The sequence below is a fragment of the Scyliorhinus torazame genome, chromosome 11, assembly GCF_047496885.1.
Source record: "Scyliorhinus torazame isolate Kashiwa2021f chromosome 11, sScyTor2.1, whole genome shotgun sequence".
NCBI classification, from domain to species: domain Eukaryota; kingdom Metazoa; phylum Chordata; class Chondrichthyes; order Carcharhiniformes; family Scyliorhinidae; genus Scyliorhinus; species Scyliorhinus torazame.
In genome coordinates, this window is record NC_092717.1 from 80,095,211 (window position 1) to 80,120,338 (window position 25,128).

At 44.3% G+C, this 25,128-nt stretch overlaps 1 protein-coding gene across 2 annotated transcripts in view; it reads left to right on the plus strand.

The window, feature by feature from the left end:
* The window catches only part of csmd3b (CUB and Sushi multiple domains 3b), a 2,718,576-nt gene that overhangs the window by 1,837,643 nt on the left and 855,805 nt on the right, over positions 1-25,128 (plus strand). For both annotated transcript variants that reach the window (XM_072467431.1, XM_072467430.1), the window contains one exon: positions 18,212-18,333. In XM_072467431.1, the coding sequence (XP_072323532.1) occupies positions 18,212-18,333 (122 nt within the window). The remainder of the gene's footprint in view (positions 1-18,211; positions 18,334-25,128) is intronic.

Below are 25,128 nucleotides of genomic sequence, written 5' to 3' on the forward strand. Positions count from 1 at the left end.
GATTTGGTACTGGGAAATGAACCTGGACAGGTGTTAGATTTGGAGGTAGGTGAGCACTATGGTGATAGTGACCACAATTTGATTACGTTTACTTTAGCGATGGAAAAGGATAGGTATATACTGCAGGGCAGGAGATATAGCTGGGGGAAAGGCAATTATGATACGATAAGGCAAGACTTAGGATGCATAGGATGGTGAGGGAAACTGCAGGAGATGGGCACAATTGAAATGTGGAGCTGGTTCAAGGAACAGCTACTGCGTGTCCTTGATACGTACATCCCGGTCAGGCAAGGTGGAAGTGGTCGAGCGAGGGAACCATGGTTTACTAAAGTAGTTGAATCACTTGTTAAGAGGAAGAAGGAGGCTTATGTAAAGATGAGACGTGAAGGTTCAGTTAAGGCGCTCGAAAGTTACAAGTTAGCTAGGAAGGACCTAAAGCGAGAGCTAAGAAGAGCCAGGAGGAGACATGAGACGTCTTTGGCAGGTAGGATCAAGGATAACCCTAAAGCTTTCTATAGATATGTCAGGAATAAAAGAATGACCAGGGTAAGATGGGGTCAGCCAAGGACAGTAGTGGGAAGTTGTGCGTGGAGTCCGAGGAGATAGGAGAGGTGCTAAATTAATATTTTTCATCAGTATTTACACAGGAAAAAGACAATGTTGTCGAGGAGAATACTGAGATACAGGCAACCAGACTAGAAGAGCTTGAGGTTCTTAAGGAGGAGGTGTTAGCAATTCTGGAAAGTGTGAAAATAGATAAGTCCCCTGGGCCAGATGGGATTTATCCTAGAATTCTATGGGAAGCTAGGGAGAGGATTGCTGAGCCTTTGGCTTTGATCTTTTATGTCATCATTGTCTACAGAAATAGTGCTAGAAGACTGGAGGATAGCAAATGTTGTCCCCTTGTTCAAGAAGGGGAGTAGAGACCACCCTGGTAACTATAGACCAGTGAGCCTTACTTCTGTTGTGGGCAAAGTCTTTGAAAGGTTGAGAAGGGATAGGATGTACAATCATCTGGAAAGGAATAATTTAATTAGAGATAGTCAACACGGTTTTGTGAAGGGTAGGTAGTGCCTCACAAACCTTATTGAGTTCTTTGAGAAGGTGACCAAACAGGTGGATGAGGGTAAAGCAGTTGATGTGGTGTATATGGATTTCAGTAAAGCGTTTGATAAGGTTCCCCACGGTATGCTATTGCAGAAAATACAGAGGCATGGGATTCGGGGTGATTTAGCAGTTTGGATCAGAAATTGGCTAGCTGGAAGAAGGCAAAGGGTGGTTGTTGATGGGAAATGTTCAGCCTGGAGTCCAGTTACTAGTGGTGTGCCACAAGGATCTGTTTTAGGGCCACTGCTGTTTGTAATTTTTATAAATGACTGGAGGATGGCGTAGAAGGATGGGTGAGTAAATCTGCCGATGACACTAAAGTTGTGGACAGTGCGGAAGGATGTAACACGTTACAGAGGGACATAGTTAAGCTGCAGAGCTGGGCTGAGAGGTGGCAAATGGAGTTTAATGCAGAAAAATGTGAGGTAATTCATTTTGGAAAGAATAACAGGAAGACAGAGTACTGGGCACGGTTCTTGGTAGTGTGGATGAGCAGAGAGATCTTGGTGTCCATGTACATAGATCCCTGAAAGTTGCCACCCAGGTTGAGAGGGTTGTTAAGAAGGCATACAGTGTGTTAGCTTTTATTGGTAGAGGGATTGAGTTTCGGAGCCATGAGGTCATGTTGCAGCTGTACAAAACTCTGGTGCAGCTGCATTTGGAGTATCGCGTGCAGTTCTGGTCGCCGCATTGTAGGAAGGATGTGGAAGCATTGGAAAGGGCGCAGAGGAGATATACCAGGATGTTGCCTGGTCTGGAGGGAAGATCTTATGAGGGAAGGCTGAGGGACTTGAGGTTATTTTCTTTAGAAAGAAGAAGGTTAGGAGGTGACTTAATTGAGGCATACAAGATGATCAGAGGATTAGATGGGGTGGACAGCGAGAGCCTTTTTCCTCAGATGGTGATGTCGAGCATGAGGGGACATAGCTTTAAATTGAGGGTTGATAGATATAGGACAGATGTCAGAGGTAGGTTCTTTACTCAGAAAGTAGTAAGGGCATGGAATGCCCTGCCTGCAACAGTAGTGGACTCGCCAACATTAAGGGCATTTAAATGGTCATTGGATAGACATATGGATGATAAGGGAATAGTGTTTCAGAGGAGCCTGCAGGCTTTCAGGGAGCTAGGATGGAAGCTCAGAACTAGAACAAACAGAGTTGTTATCTCTGGGTTGTTGCCCGTGCCACGTGATAGTGAGATGAGGAATAAGGAGAGAGAGCATTTAAACACGTGGCTACAGGGATGGTGCAGGCGGGAGGGATTCAGATTTTTGGATAACTGGGGCTCTTTCTGGGGAAGGTGGGACCTCTACAGACAGGATGGTCTACATCTGAACCTGAGGGGCACAAATATCCTGGGGGGGAGATTTGTTAGTGCTCTTTGGGGGGGTTTAAACTAATGCAGCAGGGGCATGGGAACCTGGATTGTAGTTTTAGGGTAAGGGAGAATGAGAGTATAGAGGTCAGGAGCACAGATTTGACATCGCAGGAGGGGGCCAGTGTTCAGGTAGGTGGTTTGAAGTGTGTCTACTTCAATGCCAGGAGTATACGAAACAAGGTAGGGGAACTGGCAGCGTGGGTTGGTACCTGGGACTTCGATGTTGTGGCCATTTCGGAGACATGGATAGAGCAGGGACAGGAATGGATGTTGCAGGTTCCGGGGTTTAGGTGTTTTAGTAAGCTCAGAGAAGGAGGCAAAAGAGGGGGAGGTGTGGCGCTGCTAGTCAAGAGCAGTATTACGGTGGCGGAGAGGATGCTAGATGGGGACTCTTCTGCCGAGGTAGTATGGGCTGAAGTTAGAAACAGGAAAGGAGAGGTCACCCTGTTGGGAGTTTTTTATAGGCCTCCTAATAGTTCTAGGGATGTAGAGGAAAGGATGGCGAAGATGATTCTGGATATGAGCGAAAGTAACAGGGTAGTTATTATGGGAGATTTTAACTTTCCAAATATTGACTGGAAAAGATATAGTTCGAGTACAATAGATGGGTCGTTTTTTGTACAGTGTGTGCAGGAGGGTTTCCTGAAACAATATGTTGACAGGCCAACAAGAGGCGAGGCCACGTTGGATTTGGTTTTGGGTAATGAACCAGGCCAGGTGTTGGATTTGGAGGTAGGAGAGCACTTTGGGGACAGTGACCACAATTCGGTGACGTTTACGTTAATGATGGAAAGGGATAAGTATACACCGCAGGGCAAGAGTTATAGCTGGGGGAAGGGCAATTATGATGCCATTAGACGTGACTTGGGGGGGATAAGGTGGAGAAGTAGGCTGCAAGTGTTGGGCACACTGGATAAGTGGGGCTTGTTCAAGGATCAGCTACTGCGTGTTCTTGATAAGTATGTACCGGTCAGACAGGGAGGAAGGCGTCGAGGGAGGGAACCGTGGTTTACCAAGGAAGTGGAATCTCTTGTTAAGAGGAAGAAGGAGGCCTATGTGAAGATGAAGTGTGAAGTTTCGGTTGGGGCGATGGATAGTTACAAGGTAGCGAGGAAGGACCTAAAGAGAGAGCTAAGACGAGCAAGGAGGGGACATGAGAAGTATTTGGCAGGAAGGATCAAGGAAAACCCAAAAGCTTTCTATAGGTATGTCAGGAATAAGCGAATGACTAGGGAAAGAGTAGGACCAGTCAAGGACAGGGATGGGAAATTGTGTGTGGAGTCTGAAGAGATAGGCGAGATACTAAATGAATATTTTTCGTCAGTATTCACTCAGGAAAAAGATAATGTTGTGGAGGAGAATGCTGAGCCCCAGGCTAATAGAATAGATGGCATTGAGGTACGTAGGGAAGAGGTGTTGGCAATTCTGGACAGGCTGAAAATAGATAAGTCCCCGGGACCTGATGGGATTTATCCTAGGATTCTATGGGAGGCCAGGGAAGAGATTGCTGGACCTTTGGCTTTGATTTTTATGTCATCATTGGCTACAGGAATAGTGCCAGAGGACTGGAGGACAGCAAATGTGGTAACTTTGTTCAAAAAGGGGAGCAGAGACAACCCCGGCAACTATAGGCCGGTGAGCCTCACGTCTGTAGTGGGTAAAGTCTTGGAGGGGATTATAAGGGACAAGATTTATAATCATCTAGATAGGAATAATATGATCAGGGATAGTCAGCATGGCTTTGTGAAGGGTAGGTCATGCCTCACAAACCTTATTGAGTTCTTTGAGAAGGTGACTGAACAGGTAGACAAGGGTAGAGCAGTTGATGTGGTGTATATGGATTTCAGCAAAGCGTTTGATAAGGTTCCCCACGGTAGGCTATTGCAAAAAATACGGAGGCTGGGGATTGAGGGTGATTTAGAGATGTGGATCAGAAATTGGCTAGCTGAAAGAAGACAGAGGGTGGTGGTTGATGGGAAATGTTCAGAATGGAGTACAGTCACAAGTGGAGTACCACAAGGATCTGTTCTGGGGCCGTTGCTGTTTGTCATTTTTATCAATGACCTAGAGGAAGGCGCAGAAGGGTGGGTGAGTAAATTTGCAGACGATACTAAAGTCGGTGGTGTTGTCGATAGTGTGGAAGGATGTAGCAGATTACAGAGGGATATAGATAAGCTGCAGAGCTGGGCCGAGAGGTGGCAAATGGAGTTTAATGTAGAGAAGTGTGAGGTGATTCACTTTGGAAGGAATAACAGGAATGCGGAATATTTGGCTAATGGTAAAGTTCTTGAAAGTGTGGATGAGCAGAGGGATCTAGGTGTCCATGTACATAGATCCCTGAAAGTTGCCACCCAGGTTGATAGGGTTGTGAAGAAGGCCTATGGAGTGTTGGCCTTTATTGGTAGAGGGATTGAGTTCCGGAGTCGGGAGGTCATGTTGCAGCTGTACAGAACTCTGGTACGGCCGCATTTGGAGTATTGCGTACAGTTCTGGTCACCGCATTATAGGAAGGACGTGGAGGCTTTGGAGTGGGTGCAGAGGAGATTTACCAGGATGTTGCCTGGTATGGAGGGAAAATCTTATGAGGAAAGGCTGATGGACTTGAGGTTGTTTTCGTTGGAGAGAAGAAGGTTAAGAGGAGACTTAATAGAGGCATACAAAATGATCAGGGGGTTGGATAGGGTGGACAGTGAGAGCCTTCTCCCACGGATGGATATGGCTGGCACGAGGGGACATAACTTTAAACTGAGGGGTAATAGATATAGGACAGAGGTCAGAGGTAGGTTCTTTACGCAAAGAGTAGTGAGGCCGTGGAATGCCCTACCTGCTACAGTGGTGAACTCGCCAACATTGAGGGCATTTAAAAGTGTATTGGATAAACATATGGATGATAATGGCATAGTGTAGGTTGGATGGCTTTTGTTTTGGTGCAACATCGTGGGCCGAAGGGCCTGTACTGCGCTGTATTGTTCTATGTTCTATGTTCTATGTTCTAGTGTAGATGGGCTTTAGTGTGGTTTCAAAGGTCGGCGCAACATCAAGAGCCGAAGGGCCGGTATTGCGCTGTTGTGTTCTCTGTTCTATTGTACAAAACACAAGTTAAGAAAGTGACAGAGAAACACGATGCCTGAGCCCATTTACTAGCTGTTAAAATAGGGGCATGATTCATGAATCGTTGTGAGAATGGTTGCCCTACCATGTCAACGACTCTATTGGTCAATTTTACAACATATCTGCAGAAAGTTGAGAGCAACTCTGAAATTCAATAATGGTAAGCACTGAGTGCAATTAATAATTTCCAACTGCAGTTCTCCTGAATCTCTAAATCAATCTTCAAAAAAGCAGAGAGATAGAAAGCAGGGAATTATAGGCCAGTTAACCTGACATCAGTCATCAGAAAAACATTGGAACGTGTTACTCAAGGAGTCGTAATAATGCTCATAGAAAATCATACATTGGTCAGAATTGATATGGTTTTAGGGAAAGGAAATTATACTTGATAAACTTGTTCATTTTTGTGTGGATATCGGCAGCAGGGTGGATAAAGGGGAGCCAGTAGATGTAGTGTAGGATTTCCAAAAAGCATTTGATAATAATATTCAAGCTAAGGGCTGATGGAGTTGCGGGTCGTAAATTAATATGCATATGGATACTAGTATGGATTAATGTGGAGGCATTGAGGTGCAATGAGAGCATCCTGACTGATGGACCTAAAGCTCTGGATTCGGACCTAGCACCAGAAATTGTTGACTACGGAAGTAACGTTCAACAAAGTTCATAGGTCGATAAATAGTGTGGAATTGTTCAATCACTCCCTGCTCCGCACCCCCACTATTCCCCAAAGGGTAAAAAATCAGTGTGGTGTGAAGATACGCTTAAAAAACAAAGCCGTGCATCTTAGATTACCTTTAATGTTTGCCATTTGTTCCAGATTCCCAGAAGGCCTGCTAAAGACTGATAATGGCTTGAAATGTCTTTTGAGCTTTCCAAAGACATTGGGCTAGATTCTCCGTTTTTAGGACTATGACCCCACGTCATCATGAAAACTTTTGGCTTTTACACCAGGAAAACTGGCGCCAAAAGGCCACAGATTCACCACCTTGCAGGCGTCCAGCAGACAGCTGTCGTGGAGCTCGCAGCCGATACGGCCACCCGCACCTCCGGGTCAGAGGCCGAGGTGTTCCATGGCGGACTCAGTCCGCGGACCTGGACCATCGAAATAGTGCCCCACATCAGCCGCTCGCCCATTCCTGACCGCCCGCACACATAGTCCCCAGTCCCGAATGAAGCATTCCCCCGCCCTCCGATCGGCCCTCTCCCAACTGTGGCGGCTACGGACTGAGTCTGCAGCTGCCAGGCGAGGTTCCCGAACAGCAGGGTCATGTTAGAACCATGCCGTCGGGAATTCGACTGATTGGGGACGGAGAATAGCGGGGCGGGCCTACCCTGCGTGGTGTACTCCGCAAGTACTCTGATTTTTGGGAGGTAGAGAATTGCAAAACCGATGCCAATTTCGTGCGAGAAAACGGATTCTCCGTCCCGTCGCCGAACGCGATTGTGGCGCGGGTTACGGAGAATTCAGCCCATTGAGTATGGAAAACAATTAGTTTTAAGCTGGGAGTGTCTGTGTGTTTTGCTGAGAGTTGCAGGAAGAAAAGCAAGGTGCTGGAGCTGAAGTCAACCAAGTTGATATATCTCTGCCTTCCAACAGAAAATATATATTAACTGTGACCTGGTGTGTTACTGTTTTTGTGAAGGTGAAGTCTTTTGGGTGTGTAAAGGAACAGTTTGCAGTATTGGGTAGTGTTGTATTATTTTCAGGGTTATCTTTGAAGTAAGGGATGTTAAGAGATCCAATGTTTATTTAAAAGGTTAATTTGAGTTCATGGAATAAACATTATTTTGTTTTAAAAACCACGGGCGTCATTCTCCGAGCCCCCAGCGGGTCGGAGAATGGCCGTTGGCCGCCGTGAATCCCGCCCCCGCCGGTTGCCGAAGTCTCCGGTACCGGAGATGGGGCGGGAATCAGGCCTCGCCGGTTGGCGGGCCCCCCCGCTTGATTCTCTGGCCCGGATGGGCCGAAGTCCCGCCGATAAATTGCCTGTCCCGCCGGTGTAAATTAGAGTAGCTATTTACCGGCGGGACAAGGCGGCGTGGGCGGGCTCCGGGGTCCTGGGGGGGGGCGATCTGACCCCAGGGGGTGCCCCCACGGTGGCCTGGCCCGCGATCGGGGCCCACCGATTCGCAGGCGGGCCTGTGCCGTGGGGGCACTCTTTTCCTTCCGCCTCCGCAACGGCCTCCACCATGGCAGAGGCGGAAGCGACTCTCCCCACTGCGCATGCGTGGGAAACTGTCAGCGGCCGCTGACACTCCCGCGCATGCGCTGCCCGGAGAAGTCATTTCCGCGCCAGCTGGTGGGGCAACAAAGGCCGTTTCCGCCAGCTGGCGGGGCGGAAATCCCTCCGGCGCCGGCCTAGCCCTTCAATGTTGGGGCTCGGCCCCCAAAGATGCCATTCCGCACCTTTGGGGCGGCGCGATGCCCGTCTGATTGGAGCCGTTTTGGGCGCCAGTCGGCGGACATCGCGCCGTTTGGGGAGAATTTAACCCCACATGTCCATAATTGTAATACTACACCTGGGGAATAAGCCGTGTGCTTCAAAAGCAACAATCCATTAAAGGTTGAACTCCATGATACATTTTGGTGTTCTGAAAACACCTCTCCCATAACAGTTCCAACTGTGTTTCTATTGTGCTTAGAGAAGGTAACGGCATAATGATAATCTTCACAGGTAGGCTTACATTACCACTGCAATGAAGTTACTGTGAAAATCCCCTGGTTGCCACATTCCGGCGCCTGTTCGGATAGGTTGAGGGAGAATTCAGAATGTCCAAATTACCTAACAAGTACGTCTTTTGGGGCTTGTGGGAGGAAACCAGAGAGCCTGGAGGGAACCCACGCAGACCTGGGGAGAATGTGCAGACTCCACGCAGACAGTGACCCAAGCCAGGAATCGAACCCAGGTCCCTGAACTGTGAAGCAACAGTACTAACCTCTGTGCTATCATGCTGCCCTGAAGAATAAGTAAAAGGGATAAACTTTGAGGGTTGCTAGCAACTGGGGACTTATAAGGTAGGTAGAGAGACTTTCAAGTTTTAGTTTAGCTAATTTGATAGCAGTTGGAGATAGGTAGTAAGCGAGAAGGCAGCCTTCTCAGCCCATGTTAAAAGCAGATGGTTTAGAAAGTTAGAGAATGAACATCTCTCTCAACTTTGGTAGAAAAAAAAACATACTCTGGAATAATGATTATGAAAACAAATGCAGAGATATGAAGAGCTGCTAGTTAAGCAAACTAGAGAAATGAAGGGAAGTTTCCAAGAAATCTGAAGTTAAAGGTACGAGAAAAGAGCACTGTTCAGGAAAGGCAGAGCTGGGAAGATGGCTGAGATGTCAGAAAGATATCTCAAGTGATTTGCAGGTTGGAAAGCTTTGCTACATCCTGTGGAACGTGCATTGAAATAACTAGAAATCAGTGGCTGGATCTTGGAAGTTCATGTAAAATCAGTTCAGAACAAAGAAATCCTGAAGATGTATTGCATAAAATCCTGGACTGGATTCAATGTTGAAAGTGGAGCAGAAACTCTGTTTAAAAGTGTCATTTGGAAAAGCTGGTCTGGAGTTTTGAATGAAAACTGCCAAGGGAAAGCTGGTCTGGGGTTTTGAATGCAAACTGCCAAGGGAAAGCACAATTATGAGAAAAGATTTTAAAACGTGTTTTTGAGTGGAGTTTGGAAACACTCATGACAATCATCTTGGGGGATTCTGTGGGGAAATCTACAGAGACTTACTTGGGTTTAGAGCAGAGTGTGTGTATTTGACCACTGACAATCTTTGCATTCGATGCTTGTTTCAAGCAAGAAACAAACAAACCATTGTCAACTTCCCAGCAGCCTCAGATACACAAACTTATCGTCACATCCTTCAAAGTTTGATCAGCCTTGGAAGTGAAACCTTGGAAAGCAAGGGTCCTGACTGAGTCCCTGGTCATGCACTCCAATATTGCGCAGACCAACTGGCGGATGTGTTCATGGACGGTTTCAACATCTCCCTACTCTGTTCCGAGGTTCCCACCTGCTTCAAGAAGACCACCATCATACTGTTGCCAAAGAAGAACCAGGCAATGTGCCTCAACAACTATCATCTGGTATCTATGATTATGAAGTGTTTCAATAAGTTTGTCATGAGGCACATCAACTCCATACTCCTAGAGTGCCTTGATCCACTGCAATTCGCATACCGCCACCGCCACAACCGGTCCACAGCAGACGCCATCTCCCTGCCCCTACACTTCTCCCTGGAGCATCTTGACAACAGGAATTCCTACGTCAGACTCCTATTCATTGACTACAGCTCCACTTATAACACCATAATCCAAGCCATGCTTCTCTCAATACTCTAATACCTAGGACTTGGCTCATCCCTCTGCAACTCGTTCCTCAACTTCCTGATCCATAGACCACAATCAGTTAGGATAAAGAACAACACCTCCTCTACGATACCGGGGCCCCGCAAGACTACGTATTTTGCCCCGTACTATACTCCCTATACATTCACGACTGTGTGGCAAAATCTGGCTCCAACTCCCTCTACAAGTTTGCTACTGACATGACCATAGTGGGTCGGATCTTGAACAACAATGAGTCAGAATACAGGAGGGGAAAAGAGAACCTAGTGGCATGATGTAATGACAACAATCTCTCACTCAATGCCAGTAAAACTAAGGAGCTGGCCATTGACTTGAGGAAGCAAAGTATCTTACACACCCCTGTCTGCATCAGTGGTGCTGAGGTGGAGATGGTTGACGGCTTCAAATTCCTTGGTGTTCACCTCACCAGCAATCTGTCCTGCTTCACCCACAATCGATGCTGTGACCAAGAAAGCAAACAGCACCAATACTTCCTCAGGAAATTAAGGAAAATGTCCACATTGACATTTTTACAGATACACCATAGAAAGCTCCTATCTGGTTTCATCACAGCCTTGTATGGCAACTGCTCAGCCCAAGACCATAAGAAACGAAGTTGTGACAATAGCTCAGTCAATCAGGCGAAATCGCATCCCATCCATTGACTGTGTCTACACCTCCTGTTGTTTTTGTAAAGTGGGCATGATAATCAAGGACCCCTCCCACCTGGTTTATTCTCTCTTCCAACCTCTTCCATTGGGCAGGAGATACAAAAGTCTGAGAGTACACACGAACAGATTCATAAACAGCTTCTTCCCCACTGTTATCAGACTTCTGAATGAATAGCTTCTTCCCCACTGTTACCAAACTACTTAATGACCCTCTTATGGACTGAATTGATCTCTCCACATGTCTTCTCCACTGAGTAGCACTACACTCCATATGCTTCACCCGATGTCTATGTATTTAATTTGTATATTTATCATATGTCCTATATTTTTCATGTGTGGAACGATCTATCTGGACTGTACGCATAACAATACTTTTCACTGTACCTTGGTACACATGACAAATCCAAATACAATCTGTGTGCTTAAAAAGGACTGTGTTAATGCGACCATTGTAGCTTAAGATGTATCTTGTAATCCGTGTTAATCTTAAAATCTGTGTCTAACTGTTCAGCGGGAGTGAAGAACTATTGTATTATCCAATTTTTTCCGTATTTAATGTTTTTTTTCTTCTTGTTAAAACTAATTAGCGGTCTTGTGACTCTGTTCCTCCATTTTTTATTTTTTTTTAAAGAAACGTTACGGTCTTTTGAACCAGAGTTCCATTCTGGCATCTTCCCGTCCAGTTATAACATCAACTGGCACCCTAACAATTGAAAAAATCTGCTGCCTCCTTTTAATTGTTCCCTTTCATGCAATTTTCTAATTCAACCACTTGCACTCTCCTTGCATCCTTTCAAATTTGTGACTGGAGCTGCCATAATGAGTTGAACTTGAAAGAATGAATACAATCCACACATTTCTCTCAGGGTCGAGCAAACACCCATTTGTAAGCAGTTGAATCTGAATTGTATCCAGCGTATAAAATGTAGATGATTTCTTTGGAAAAATCTATCATGTTTTCTTGAAATTCACGTATGTAAGATGACTGACACACTTTTATGGCTTTGAAATTAATGTTCTACTCCCCCCCCCCCCCGCCCCAAAACCATAAAGCACAAAATGTCTGGATGTTTCTGTCATGGTGAGAAAACTACTAATAACATTTCAGAAACACTTTCAAAAGATACAATTCCTGGAAATCCAATAAAATTTGCAGTCATAAAAAATCAAGCTAATCACTAGGAAAATGCAAGAGTGATGAATCAATTTTCTCAAGTAGCTAATAAGCCATTTAACAAGTAACAAGCCACTTGACTAGTATAATTGTTAGAAAAGTTCATTAATCCAGCTGTGGTGTGTGCAACTGCAGTGGAAAATTACTGAGCACCTGCAGAGGCAAAACTGATTTACTCAAGTCATTGCCTTTATTCCACTTTCCTGTGGTAGCATGTTCCTGATTTTACACACAAAAAAAAGTATTGAAGTGCAGTCCAGTTAAATATGCAAATTGTTTTATGCTTAGAGGTGCTTAGCCAACCATTAAACCCTCTACCAACAGCACTCAAACAGTTAATGGATCGTGCATCCTGTTCCCATGTGTGGGACCTTGCTGTTCACAAATTGCATCTCTGCATTATAACAGTAACCACACTTTAAGAGCAATTCAGTAATTTTTAAGAGCATAATAATAAAATTGCTTACTGTCACAAGTAGGCTTCAATGGAGTTACTGTGAAAAGCCCCAAGTCGCCACATTCCGGCGCCTGTTCGGGGAGGCCAGTACGGGACTTGAACCCGTGCTATTGGCCTTGTTCTGCATTACTGCAGAACAAGGCCTAGTGACTGTGCTAAACCAGCCCCTCTAGACATCCTGAGGTCATGAAAGGAGTTGTATCAATGCAAATTATTTACTTCTCATTCATTTATTTTGGTGCATTTCATTATTTTAGATTTTCATATATGGTGTTGCAATGTAATGATGAAAACACTTCAACTTGTCAAGAATTTCATAAACAGATGGGTCTATTGGATAAGATTGCAAAAGTTCACATTTTACTTGTTGCCTTATTTGTGTAACTTGGGGTGATTTTGGAAAGAGTATGGAGGACATTGCTTCCTGTACGTTTGCGTATTGTTTGCCAAATATCTAGTTTGCACATTGTCTACAGAATGACATCTTATTGAATGCCTTTTGGGAATTCAGGTACATTACATGTACTGGCTCCCCCTTATCTATCCTACCAGTTACATCCTCAAAAAGCTGCATTAAATTTGCAAAACACAATTTCCCTTACATAAAAATATGTTTATTCTGACTGATCATACTATGATTTTCCTCAGTGTATTATTAAGACTTCCTTAACAACAGGTTCCGGCATTTCCCTATTGACTGATGTCAGGCGTCCTGGCCTGTAGTCCCATGTATCCTCTATCTCTGCTATCTTGAAAGTTGCAGCTCTCTTGAATGATGATGTAACATTATGGCCCAGCATATCCCGCACTATATCATTAGCAACAAACCAGGGGATCAACCCTGGTTCAATGAAGAGTGTAGGAGAGCATGCCAAGAACAACACCATGCAGACCTAAAAATTAGGTGTCAAGCTAGTGAAGCTACAACACAGGACTACTCGCGTACCAAACAACATGAGCAACAGGTAATAGAGCTGACTGATACCACAACCATCGTATCAGATCTAAACTCTGCAGTCTGACTTCCCATATGGTCTAGTGGTTAGGATTCCTGGTTTTCGGGGCGGCATGATGGCACAGTGGTTAGCACTGCTGCCTCACAGCAGCAGGGGACCCAGGCTCAATTCCGGCCTTGGGTCACTGCCTGTGTGGAGTTTGTACATTCTCCCTGTGTCTGCATGGATTTCCTACGGGTGCTCCGGTTTCCTCCCACAGTCCAAAGATGTGCATGTTAGGTGGATTGGCCATGCTAAATTGCCCCTTAGTGTCTAGGGATGTGCAGGTTAGGTTATGGGGTTAGGTGGGTAGGGAGATGTGATTGGGTGAGTGGTTATGGGTAGAGTGCTTATTCGAAGATTCTGTACAGGACTCGATGGGGCGAATGGCCTCCTTCTGCACTGTAGGGATCCTATGATTCCTGTCACATACAACGTGATTGTGGTGGACAATTACTGGAGGAGGAGGCTCCAGAAATATCTTGTTCTCAATAATGGAGGGGCCCTGCATCTCTGTGCAAAGGTTAAGGCTGAAGCATTTGCAACAATCGTCAGTCAGAAGTGCTGGGTGGATGATCCATTTCGGCCTCCTCTGAAGGTCCCCAACAACATAGATGTCAGTCTTCAGCCAATTTGATTCACTCCACGTGATATCAGGAAATGGCTGAAGGCATTAGATACTGCAAAGGCTTTGGGCCCTGACAATATTCCGGCAATAGTACCGAAGATTTGTGCTCCAGAACTAGCCACACTCCGAGCCAAGCTGTTCCAGTACAGCTACAACACTAGCATCTACCTGCCAATGTGTAAAATTACCCAAGTATGTCCTGTATATAAGAAACAGGACAAATCGAACCCAGTCAATTACTGCCCTATCAGTCTACTCTCAATCATCAGAAAAGTGATGGAAGGGGTCATCAGCATAAGACCATAAGACATAGGAGCAGAATTAGGCCACTCGGCCATCGAGTCTGCTCCGCCATGCAATCATGGCTGATATTTTTCTCATCCCCATTCTCCTGCCTTCTCCCCATAACCGCCAATCCCCTTTTATTAATCAAGAACCTATCTCTGTCTTAAAAACACTGAGTGATTTGCTGTCAAGCGGCATTTACTCAGCAATAACCTGCTCACAGACACTCCATTTGGACTCCACGAGGGTCATTGAGCTCCTGAACTCATTACTGTATTAGCTGGCACTGGAACTATGGGGTGGGAATGATTATCTTCCCCATGGTTCTTGCAGAGTATGAGCTCACCAGCTAGGGTCTCTCTTAACCTCTGTATAAAAGGTTGGCCAGTAAGGCATAGACCAGAGAGGGAGAGAGAGGAACCTGTTGGTGATTTCCCAGGCAGGTGCATATATCATGTTGTAAAAAAAAAAAAGTTTATTTATTTAGCTCGGTGTGGACTCCCCACGTCCTTATTAAAATTACAAAAGAGCTGAATATCAGAGGTAAAGCGAGAGCGACTGTCCCTGGTATCAAGGCAGCATTTGATCGATTATGGCATCAAGGAGGCTTTGCAAAACTGGAGTTAATGGGAATGAGGGAAAACTCTCTGCTGGTTGGATTCATACCTGGTAGCAAAGGAAAATGGTTGTGGTGGTTGGAGTTCAATCATTTCAACTCCAGGACATCACTGCAGGAGTTCCTCAGGGTAGTGTCCTAGGACCAACTAGGACCAACCATTTTCAGCTGCTTCATCAATGACCTTCCTTCCATCATAAGGTCTGATGAGGGGATGTTTGCAAATGACTGCACAACGTTCAGCACCATCCGCAACTCCTCAGACACTGAAGCATTTCCAGTCCGAATGTAGCAAGACCTGGCCAATATCTGGGCTTGGGCTCACAAGTGGCAAATAACATTTGCGCCACACAAGTGCCAGGCAATGACCATCTCCAATAAGAGAGGTATCTAACCACTGCCCCTTAACATTCAATGGCAATACCATTGCTTAATCTCCCACTGTCTGCATCCTGGGGGTTATCATTGACCAGAAACTGAACTGGACTAGCCATATAAATATTATGACTACCAGAGCAGGTCAAAGGCCAGGAAACCCGTGGTGAATGACACTTCCTGACACCTGAAAGCCTGTCCACCACCTGCAAGGTAATGTCAGGTATGTAATGGAAGGCGGTCCACTTGCCTGGATGAGTGTATTTCCAACAACACCTAAGAAGCTCATCATCGTCCAGGATAAAGCAGCTCACTTAATTGCTACCCCTTCCACAAACATTCAATCTCTCCACCATCGATAAACCGTAGCAGCCATGTGTGCCATTTACAAGATGCACTGCAGTAACTCACCAAGGTTGCTAAGCAGCAGCTTCCAAACTCACGACACTACCATCTTGTAGGACAACTGGGAACACTGGAGGTTCCCCTCCAAGTCACTCACCATCCAGACTTGGAAATATATTGCCACTGGTATTCCCTCCCTAACAGCACTGAATGTACCTACACCTCAGCGTCATGGATCACCTAATAACAGCAGTAACATGAATTTAACAAGGCATATTAGGATGCGACCTGCCCAACAACAGATAGAAATGTGCCGAGTTACAGCAGTAGCCAGTATTCAAAAGGCCGGATAAGAGAAGTCTCCCAGTCATGGGATTAGAAGGCATTTAGATAGACTCAGATGTAAATAGCTTATATTACTATATCCTACTAAAGCAATATCTTACCAGATGATTGGGAGATCAATGAGGTATATGCATGCTAATGTTTAAAATAAAGGAATTCTACAGGGGAAGACAGCTGAATATATAGAAGGCAGAATCAAAGTGGAACAAAGGTATAATTGCCAGGACCCTCAGAAGCAAGGGAGGCCAGTTGACATCTAGCAACCTCCGAAGCAGACAAGCCAGTTTCCACGTATCAACTGCAAGCCAAATTTTACATCTAATGGCCTTTTAGTCTGAGAGCTAAGGCAGTGCAGAAACCTTCATAAAAGGTGTTTGACTAACTTTGCTGGACCAGATCAAGATGTTTCCCAGACTTGATTATCATCCGTGTTTGTGCGATAACTATAAGCTACTTTTATCTTCTGGATTTATTTGATTTGGATGTTGTTTTCGGGAAACGGAGAAGTCATAGGGAGTTCAGGGTTCATGGATGTATTTTGGAACAAGGGAGTACATTCTACATAAGCTGTATGTGTGTGTTTAATAATTGCTTGGTAGATTATTTCCAAACATTTAGCACTCTTATTACTAATAATCATTATAAATTTGCTTTTTTGTTCCAGTTTCTATTTTTTTTATGTATCATGTCACTTGTACATACATCTATATATTTTAATCAATGTTTGAAATATGATTGTCATTATCATGAAATACCTTATTCAGTAAAGTATTGTAAATTTATGTTTTTGTCCAACCTTGTTTTGCATTTAGGCTTGGTCTTGATATTTTCTGTACCCTTACGAATGCATCTGCGGACAATTACACTCAAAATTGCCCTGATTTAAAATTGTTGCTTTTTTGCACCAGTTTCTAACCCAAACATCCCACAGAATAGAAAATCTTTCGTGAGCCAGCACAACTGGGCAATGTTTCAGAACATATAATTTAAAACTAAAATCTTTTTGACATAAATAGATATGCATTGAAATTACCTGTGCAGTTTTACTACACAGCTGAAAAATTGTTTTTCACAAAAATAAGCAATTTTAGTGTCCATTAACAATACTAACTTGATTTTAAATAACTGAAAATTATTATTTTTAATCTACACAGAGCTATTTACTCATGCCATTGGTGTCTAGTATTTCTTTGGTGATTACAAAAGCATTTAAACCTTAAGCCACTCAAATAAATGGTGGACATTTGTAATCGTGATTGGTTCAAGTGATCATTAAAGTTACCAAAATAATTTGAAACCTATTAAGGGATGACATATATTTCAAATTTTCTTTCCTTTTGCTCTTAACCATGCCATGGTTCCTTAGATACCATTCCATGGGGATATTCTAGTGCATGAAAGTAGATTATCCAACCGCATTACAGCATAATTGTTGATCTTGTTCCGTACTTACCTGGGATGCATTTTCCAGAAGAAGGGCACAAAGCAGTGACCATGACTGAGAAGTCTCTTTCTGTTAGATCCCTTAACTTGGGTTGCAGAGGCCAAATTTAATATCCCTTGAAGCTACAACAGCTGAAATCAGTTGTCTCCCTACAAGCTAAGAATCTGACTCTGTAATTTTCGGTATGAATGAATTCCCCACTTGTAATGGACTGGAAATGGAAAATATTAAATGATTTTTGGAAAGGGTGGACGAGTGGGTGGAACTGAATATGAGTAACGGGCTTAATGGCCTTCTTATTGCTATATGATTAAATGTTCATCAAGGGAGTTATTCAAAATGTTGTCAAAGAAGGAACAATTATTCAATAGTTAGTGCAAAGATGAATAGAATGCTCACACTAATGTCTCACATGGATTATAAAAGTTGTCATTCATATGCAATTTACAGATTTCAGTTATAAAAGTTATAAAACCTAATGTTAGCGAGTGACTCATTCACTCTAATTTACATCAAGCAGATTTTACAATACTTCATCATTTCTCATTGAATTGCATAGGCTCGGTCAGATCTTCATACACTTAATCAAATAGGCAGTTTCAATTGTATGTTTCTTTTTGTGATGCATTCTATTAATATAAGCATAATTTTGAATGGGTATCTGGTGTAATGAAGTTATGAAATTTGAATGAAATTAGGGGCCACATGGAGTCTTCAGGAGTTTTCCAGATTAGCTGCTGTGACCTCAGCAGTAAATTGCTGAAAACTCCATCCATGCATCATTTCTACTGACCTTCTGCTGAAGTTACAGCCTTTGGTGAGATCCAGCAAGGAAATTCTTGCCAATCTTGTCTAAGTTTTTTTAAGGACTATTTTCTTTAGATTACTTTAGCAGGATCACGTTTAAAAATCTTGTTTATCTTTTCCAGTTAAAACTTGTGGAGTTAATCTGCACGGTCCAGCTGGTACCTTTGTGTCCCCCAACTTCCCTTTTCAATATGACAGCAATGCTCAATGTGTCTGGATAATAACAGCATCAAGCCCCAACAAGGTAAGGAACAAATGAATATCTGTGTGTTTGCCATTAGGAAGGATGCGCCAGAAGCAATAATTTTTGGCATTCTCCATTCCGAGCAAAATAATTGTTGAATGCTTTTAAATTCTATCTGAAACAATTATGCCTTCTGTCAAGTTTACATTACCAAAATTCCCAGCACATGACTAACATCCATTGTCTATCTGGGTTGTTTGTATATACCATCAACATGATACGCACAATGATGTGTCCCTTGTATGATGATTTAATTCTGCTCTGTGAAAAGATATCCCAGCATTATCTTTTTCTGTTTATCTTCTGTAATCATTGACAAGGTTGTTTTATTCATCTAAAATGTGTCACAGGGAAATGTCCAAAAGAGCAATGCCCAAAAAAGGCAAGTTCATCAAGGAGAATGCAGTAAGAGTACCAACAAAATTATTAATAGTTTGAATCCTCTGACAAATTTATTGCTGTTATAAAATTTATAGTTGTACAATGAGTGTTGAAAAGATTGTTTTTTGTAGAGCTTGAATGAATACATCAATAATTCCATCTTGAGTGGTGGTAACTTCTTTGTTTCTGTGAAGGCCAAGGTGTTTATTTCATTTGGGTTGATCAGAATTTCACTTGATGCTCATGTTGTGAACATCATCTTATACCCATACCACATTAGCTTCATGAAAATAAAGGCTGCTGTTTGTATTACAACTCTGGACAATCTGGATGATTGAGAACAAAGAATTATACATTTCTGAGTGTGATACAATCTTAACTGAAAAGATATTTTGGGAAAATCGCTAAAGTGAAGCTTTGATAGAGACATCATTGTAGGAAGGTTATTTTTTCAACAGATCTTCATTGTAAGCATCAAAGTAGATTTCTGCTATTATCTATAATTGCATAGATTTGACATCCCCATCTCGTAGCTATGGTAACAGTTAATGTTGCTCGAAGCTATCATTGCAGTGGCATTGAAATTTCAATGGTTGTCAGATGGGGTGCAGGGCAGAACATCGTTCGTATAGAAGAGGCTGGGACATTGTACAATAGCAGAATGTGTAACCTGCTTAAAATAGCAAATAGGGCACTGGCTATGCGAGAAGTCTGGACAGCAAAGATGGCAGCAGGCGTCAAAAGAAGCAAAGCTAACTTAGAGTCCGGCCAGGGAGTTTTCTGAGAAGTGGAGCAGCAGAAATAGGCTGCTTAGGGTTAACTTTCAGTACCAGAGATCTGTCATAAACTCTTTTCAGAGCACGTGAAGTATAATTTCTTCACTTGCAAGTCAACATGGTGGCACAGTGGTTAGCACTGCTGCCTCACGGCGCCGAGGTCCCAGGTTTGATCCCGGTTCTGGTTCACTGTCCATGTGGAGTTTGTATATTCTCCCCGTGTTTGCATGGGATTCGCCCCCACAACCCAAAGATGTGCAGGTTAGGCGCATTGGCCACACTAAACTGCCCCTTAACTGAAAAAAATTAATTGGGCACTCTAAATTTATGAAAAAATATATAATTTCGTCACTTGCTAAGGTAAGCTACCTACTCCTTTGATCGTTCCAAGCAGTCTTTTTATGTGTTGTACCCCTTTAATCTTTACCCCTGCAGCATTTAATCCTTTCTGCCTAGAAATATACCTTGTCTCAGTGCACCATATATTTTTATCTGCCCCCCCCCCATTATCATACCTGTGCTTCCTGGTGTTTTCCATCAGATATGGGAATAGAATAAAATATGTTGCCCACCCTTCACTTTCTCACGGAAAGTGCTCCATCACTATGGGAAATCTTGGGAAATAGGTCATGCCTTCCTGGCAACAGCCCTCTTGAGTGCTCACAAGGAGAATGTCTTGAAGATCTTGGGCATCTGTATAGTTAGGTTGAGGATTTAGGTGGGCCAGTGATAATTGCAAGACGTCTACTGCAATTTGCCTGTTTAATGGTTTGGGAGCACAAACATTGTACTCAACAATGAGAGTTCAGGCCGCCACCAAGAACCACAACAGGACTGTCACCATAGCTATCCAACATTGTAGTATATTTTCATTTTCTTCTACTCTAAATAATCCAAAGCAAAATTCCTTTTGAGGGGCAAGAAGACAACAGAGACATGTGACCATCCACCATTACTTTACAAGCCACACCTTCAGTAAATTCCCTATTGTCTCCCAAGGCCCAGGCGAGATAAACCCATGGTGGCAGAGTCGTCTGGGGTTGTGTGGAGGTATGATGGTGGATAATTCCATTATTGGGTGAAACACAGAACACAAGAATATGGGACAATTTAGGTGAAAGTGAGCATTGACCCTGGAAATCAGACTCTCTGCAGAAGGCAATCCCTGACTCAAGAGTCGACAAGTTCCTGCCTGATTTTCTGCACGAAAATAAAGAATGTAAAATAAGCATTGAGGACCATCTGAAAGGAGCTGCGATGGATGATGGCGTTAACTGCTCATACCAGCAGCGTTCTGTCTTTCAATATACAGGTAGGATTTGGTGCAATGCAATATTACCTTTGATAGATGGCACTTACAGGAACATTTGTACCCATCTCCCTGACACAGAGCCCTCCAAACTAAAGAATACATCCAAATGGATATTTGAACTCAGCTTCAGCTCTCGGGACGATTTTGAGAGAATTATATCAGCCAGTTTCATCAGTGCAACATCTTTCAAGGTCTAAAGGGTCAATCATGACACCCCAATCAAGGATCAGCACAAATATCATCTCGATCCTGATAATAGTTCATGTGGCCTTTCTAGCTGGTCGCCTTAGATGCCTCTTCATGAAGATGTTAGAATACAATGCACACTTGCTTCACACCAGCAGTGATAACACAGCCCACTCTCTTTGGACTCAAAATATTAATATAAATGTTAACTTGGTTCCACAGCACTGGCATCCCTTGCTCTCAAAAATAATCACTTTCATGGAATCATAAAATCACAGAATTTACAGTGCAGAAGGAGGACATTCGGCCCACCAAGTCTGCACCGGCTCTTGGAAAGAGCACCCTACAGAAGCTCACGCATCAACCCTATCCCTGTAACCCAGTAACCCCAGCTAACCTTTTTTTTTGGACACAATGGGCCAAATCATGGCCAATCCACCTGACTTTGGGAGGAAACCGGAGCACCCAGAGGAAACCCACGCAGATACGAAGAGAACGTGCAGACTCCGCACAGACAGTGACCCAAGCCGGGAATCGAACCTGGGACCCTGGAGCTGTGAAGAAACTATGCTAACGACTGTGCTACCGTGCTGCACTTTGGTGCAGTGCCATGATAGGTTTAAGAACAGCATTGAGACTTATGGGTATATGTGGTCAAGAAAGAACATTTTTTTGTGAAGGATATATTTGTACGTTAAGACTGTGGTGTAACTATATGCTGCATGCATTTTACATTTCTCTACAAATCCTGCTCCTGGTCGTCTTTAGTCAAAAGGACCTAAATGGAAACCCCTTGGAAGAAGGTTGGAAAACAAAACATTTCCCTGCTTGCAACTATTGATGGACAGCTTGCATAATCCTTTCCTAGCAGCACAGCAAAGAAAATATATTCCTATATGCTTCAGTCAAATTTGATATTTCAGAACATTTGTGGGCAATCAAAGCCTGTAACCACAGATACTTACTCGTTTGACAAATCATTAAAGTGATTCTTATTCCACCAGTTTTAGCTAACTTCGGTGTAATTTTATCGTTAATGTCCGACTTTCTGGGATAGCACTATGTGTGCCACCTGCATCTAGATCCACCACTTTAGGGATAGTCGTGTCTTCTAGCGCAGAGTTCCAGACACATTTAATGTCTAAATGAGAGAATGGTTGTAACATTGGCATATCTGATGTGCACCCTCTGAGCCAAAGTACCTTACTGTTGCTTGAAAGAATTGAGGACTAAGCTGACATCAGCATTGTACTCTAACCAGGGGACACTCTACTGAACTCCACACATTTTAATATTGGATAAATTTCAATGTCAGGACAGTTTTTGTTTTGAGTAACATTTGGGATGGCATGACAACACTAATTAGCATTGCTGTCTCACAGCGCCAGGGAGCTGGGTTCAATTCCACCCTTGGGTGACTGTCTGTGTAGAGCTTGCACATTCTCCCGTATCTCTGTGGGTTTCCTCCTGGTGCTCTAGTTTCGTCACACAGTCCAAAGATGTGCAGGTTAGAGGGTGCCACATTGGCTAACACTGCTGCCTCACAGCGCTGTGGACCCGAGTTCGATCCTGGCCCCGTGTCACTCTCTGTGTGATGTTTGCACATTCTCCGTGTCTGCGTGGGTCTCACACCCACAACCCAAAAGATGTGCAAAGTAGGTGGATTGGCCAGGCTAAATTGTTCCTTTATTGGGAAAAAAAAATTGGGTACTATAAATTTATTTAAAAGAAAAGATGTGTAGGCTTGGTGGATTGTCTATGCTGAATTGCTCCTTCGTGTCCAAATATTAGGTGGGATTACAGGGTTACAGGGTGGGGGAGTGGGCCAGGTAGGGTGCTCTTTCAGAGGGTCAGTGCAGACTGGATGGATCTCCTTCAGCGCTGTCGGGATTCCATGTATTCTTTGAACATTCAAAGGTAAGTTGCATAGTTTTTACATTGGACTTTATGCTGTTGAAACTATTGTACTATGAGTGTATGTTAAAGCCTAACTCTCCTGAGGATAGTTTTCATATTGCCATTTTTGGCATGACAGTCAAATTATTTTGTGCTAAACTACAGCCAAACAATTGCCAAAGCAAGCATAATTGGTATGAAAATGAATGAGCAGATACCAATAATAATTTTATTAGTGTCATAAGTAGACTTACATTAACACTGCAATGAAGTTACTGTGACAATCCCCCAGTAGCCACACTACAGCACCTCTTTGGGTACACTGAGGGAGAATTCAGAATGTCCAATTCACCTAACAAGCGTGGGGGCGAATCTCCGATATTGAGGGCAAGAGTTCGCGCCGTCGTGAATGCCGTCGCGTTTCACGATGGCGCAAACAGGGCCCGGACACGACCTATTCTGGTCCCCATCGGGGGCCAGCACGGCGCTGGGGCGGTTCACGCCGCTCCAGCGTCCGCGCTGCACCAACCTGCGCTTGCGCAGTTGGGCCGCGCCATCCTGCGCATGCACGGGGAACGTCTTATGCATGCCAGCCCCTCACCAACATGGAGCCGGTGTTCTGGGGCCGCGCGCGGAAGGAGGTAGGCCCGGGGGGGGGGGAAGAGGCCAGCCCGCCGATCGGTGGGCCCCGTTCACGGGCCAGACCCCATCGGAGGCCAACCCGGTGAAGGAGCCCCCCCCCACAGGCTGCCCCTCCCCAGCGTTCCCGCAGAGTTCCCGCCGGCAGCGACCAGGGGTGGACGGCGTCGGCGGGAACCTGTCGTGTCGCAGCGGCCGCTCAGCTCATCTGGGCCGGAAAATCGCCGGTTTTCCGAGCGCCCGGTGCGAATCACGCGCCGCTGGTTTCCGGGGGGTGGGAGAATCGCGTGCGGGGGTCGGGGCGGCGTGGCACGATTCGCGCGGCGCCCCTGCGATTCTCCCACCCGGCGTCTTTTGGGACTTGTGGGAGGAAACTGGAACACCTCGGGGAAATCCACACAGTCACAGGGAGAATGTGCAGTCTCCTTGCAGACAGTGGCCCAAGCCAGGAATCGAACCCAAGTTCCTAGTTCTGTGAAGTAACTGAGCTCACCACTGTGCTAAATGAAAAGTTTCCAGATGGCAAGAAAAGGTCAAGCTGACAAGATAGAAAATAAAGAATATCTATAAAGAAATGGTAGGAGGAATGGCAGCAATAAACAACAGTAGAATTGAGCAGATGGTGGACAGGTAGTGAATAGATAAGCTGTAAAACAGAATATAAACTTTTAATGTCTCCCTTTCATTTAAGATCACAGGCTGTAACAGAAAAACAGGAAAAGAAATCAATGGTCAAATGGTATAAAAGATTTTTTTTTCATTTAATTGTTTTTCGCAACTGCTGGTGTTCAATACAATTCCAAAGGCTGCAAACTTTGCTACCACAAAACCATTTTTGAAATAATGGGTGCTATTTCAACTAAAATGGCATCTCGAGCCTGGGCACACACTTTGGATGCCAAATGCATTGGACTCCATTTGGCATAGGTGTTACTGTGCATGCGAGGAATATCTGCAAGAGGTTCAAGCAGGCAGTTTATTTCCTCAATCAGTGTGTAATTTGACGCCAGTGGTCCCATTTTGAAGCTCAACACTCCAGCTAACTCTGTCTCTGAACCTCATAGAATTTAACATGCATCTCGCAGCAGGAAATACTTCCCCACCAATGATGGATCAACAACTACTTTGAGTTAGTTTGTTTGTTTCTGTTAATTGTTGCAACAGTTCTCGAACTATTTGGTGTTTCTCAGTGTGACTAAAGTCTGCAAGGAATAGTGCCGCATCATGATCATAGGGAATCAGAGAATCATAGAATTTATAGTGCAGTAGGAGGCCATTCGGCCCAGCGGGTCTGCACCGGCCCATGGAAAGAGCACCCCATTTAAACCCACACTTCCAACTTGTCCCTGGAGCCCAGTAACCCCACCTAACCTTTTTGGACACTAAGGGCGATTTAGCATGGCCAATCCACCTAACCTGCACATCTTTGGACTGTGGGAGGAAACCGGAGCACCCAGAGGAAACCCACGCACACACGGGGAGGACGTGCAGACTCCGCACAGTGACCCAGCGGGGAATCGACCCTGGGACCCTGGAGCTGTGAAGCAACTGTTCTAACCACTGTGCTACCACGCTGATCCTTGGGCTTGTTTGCAAATTCTGTCC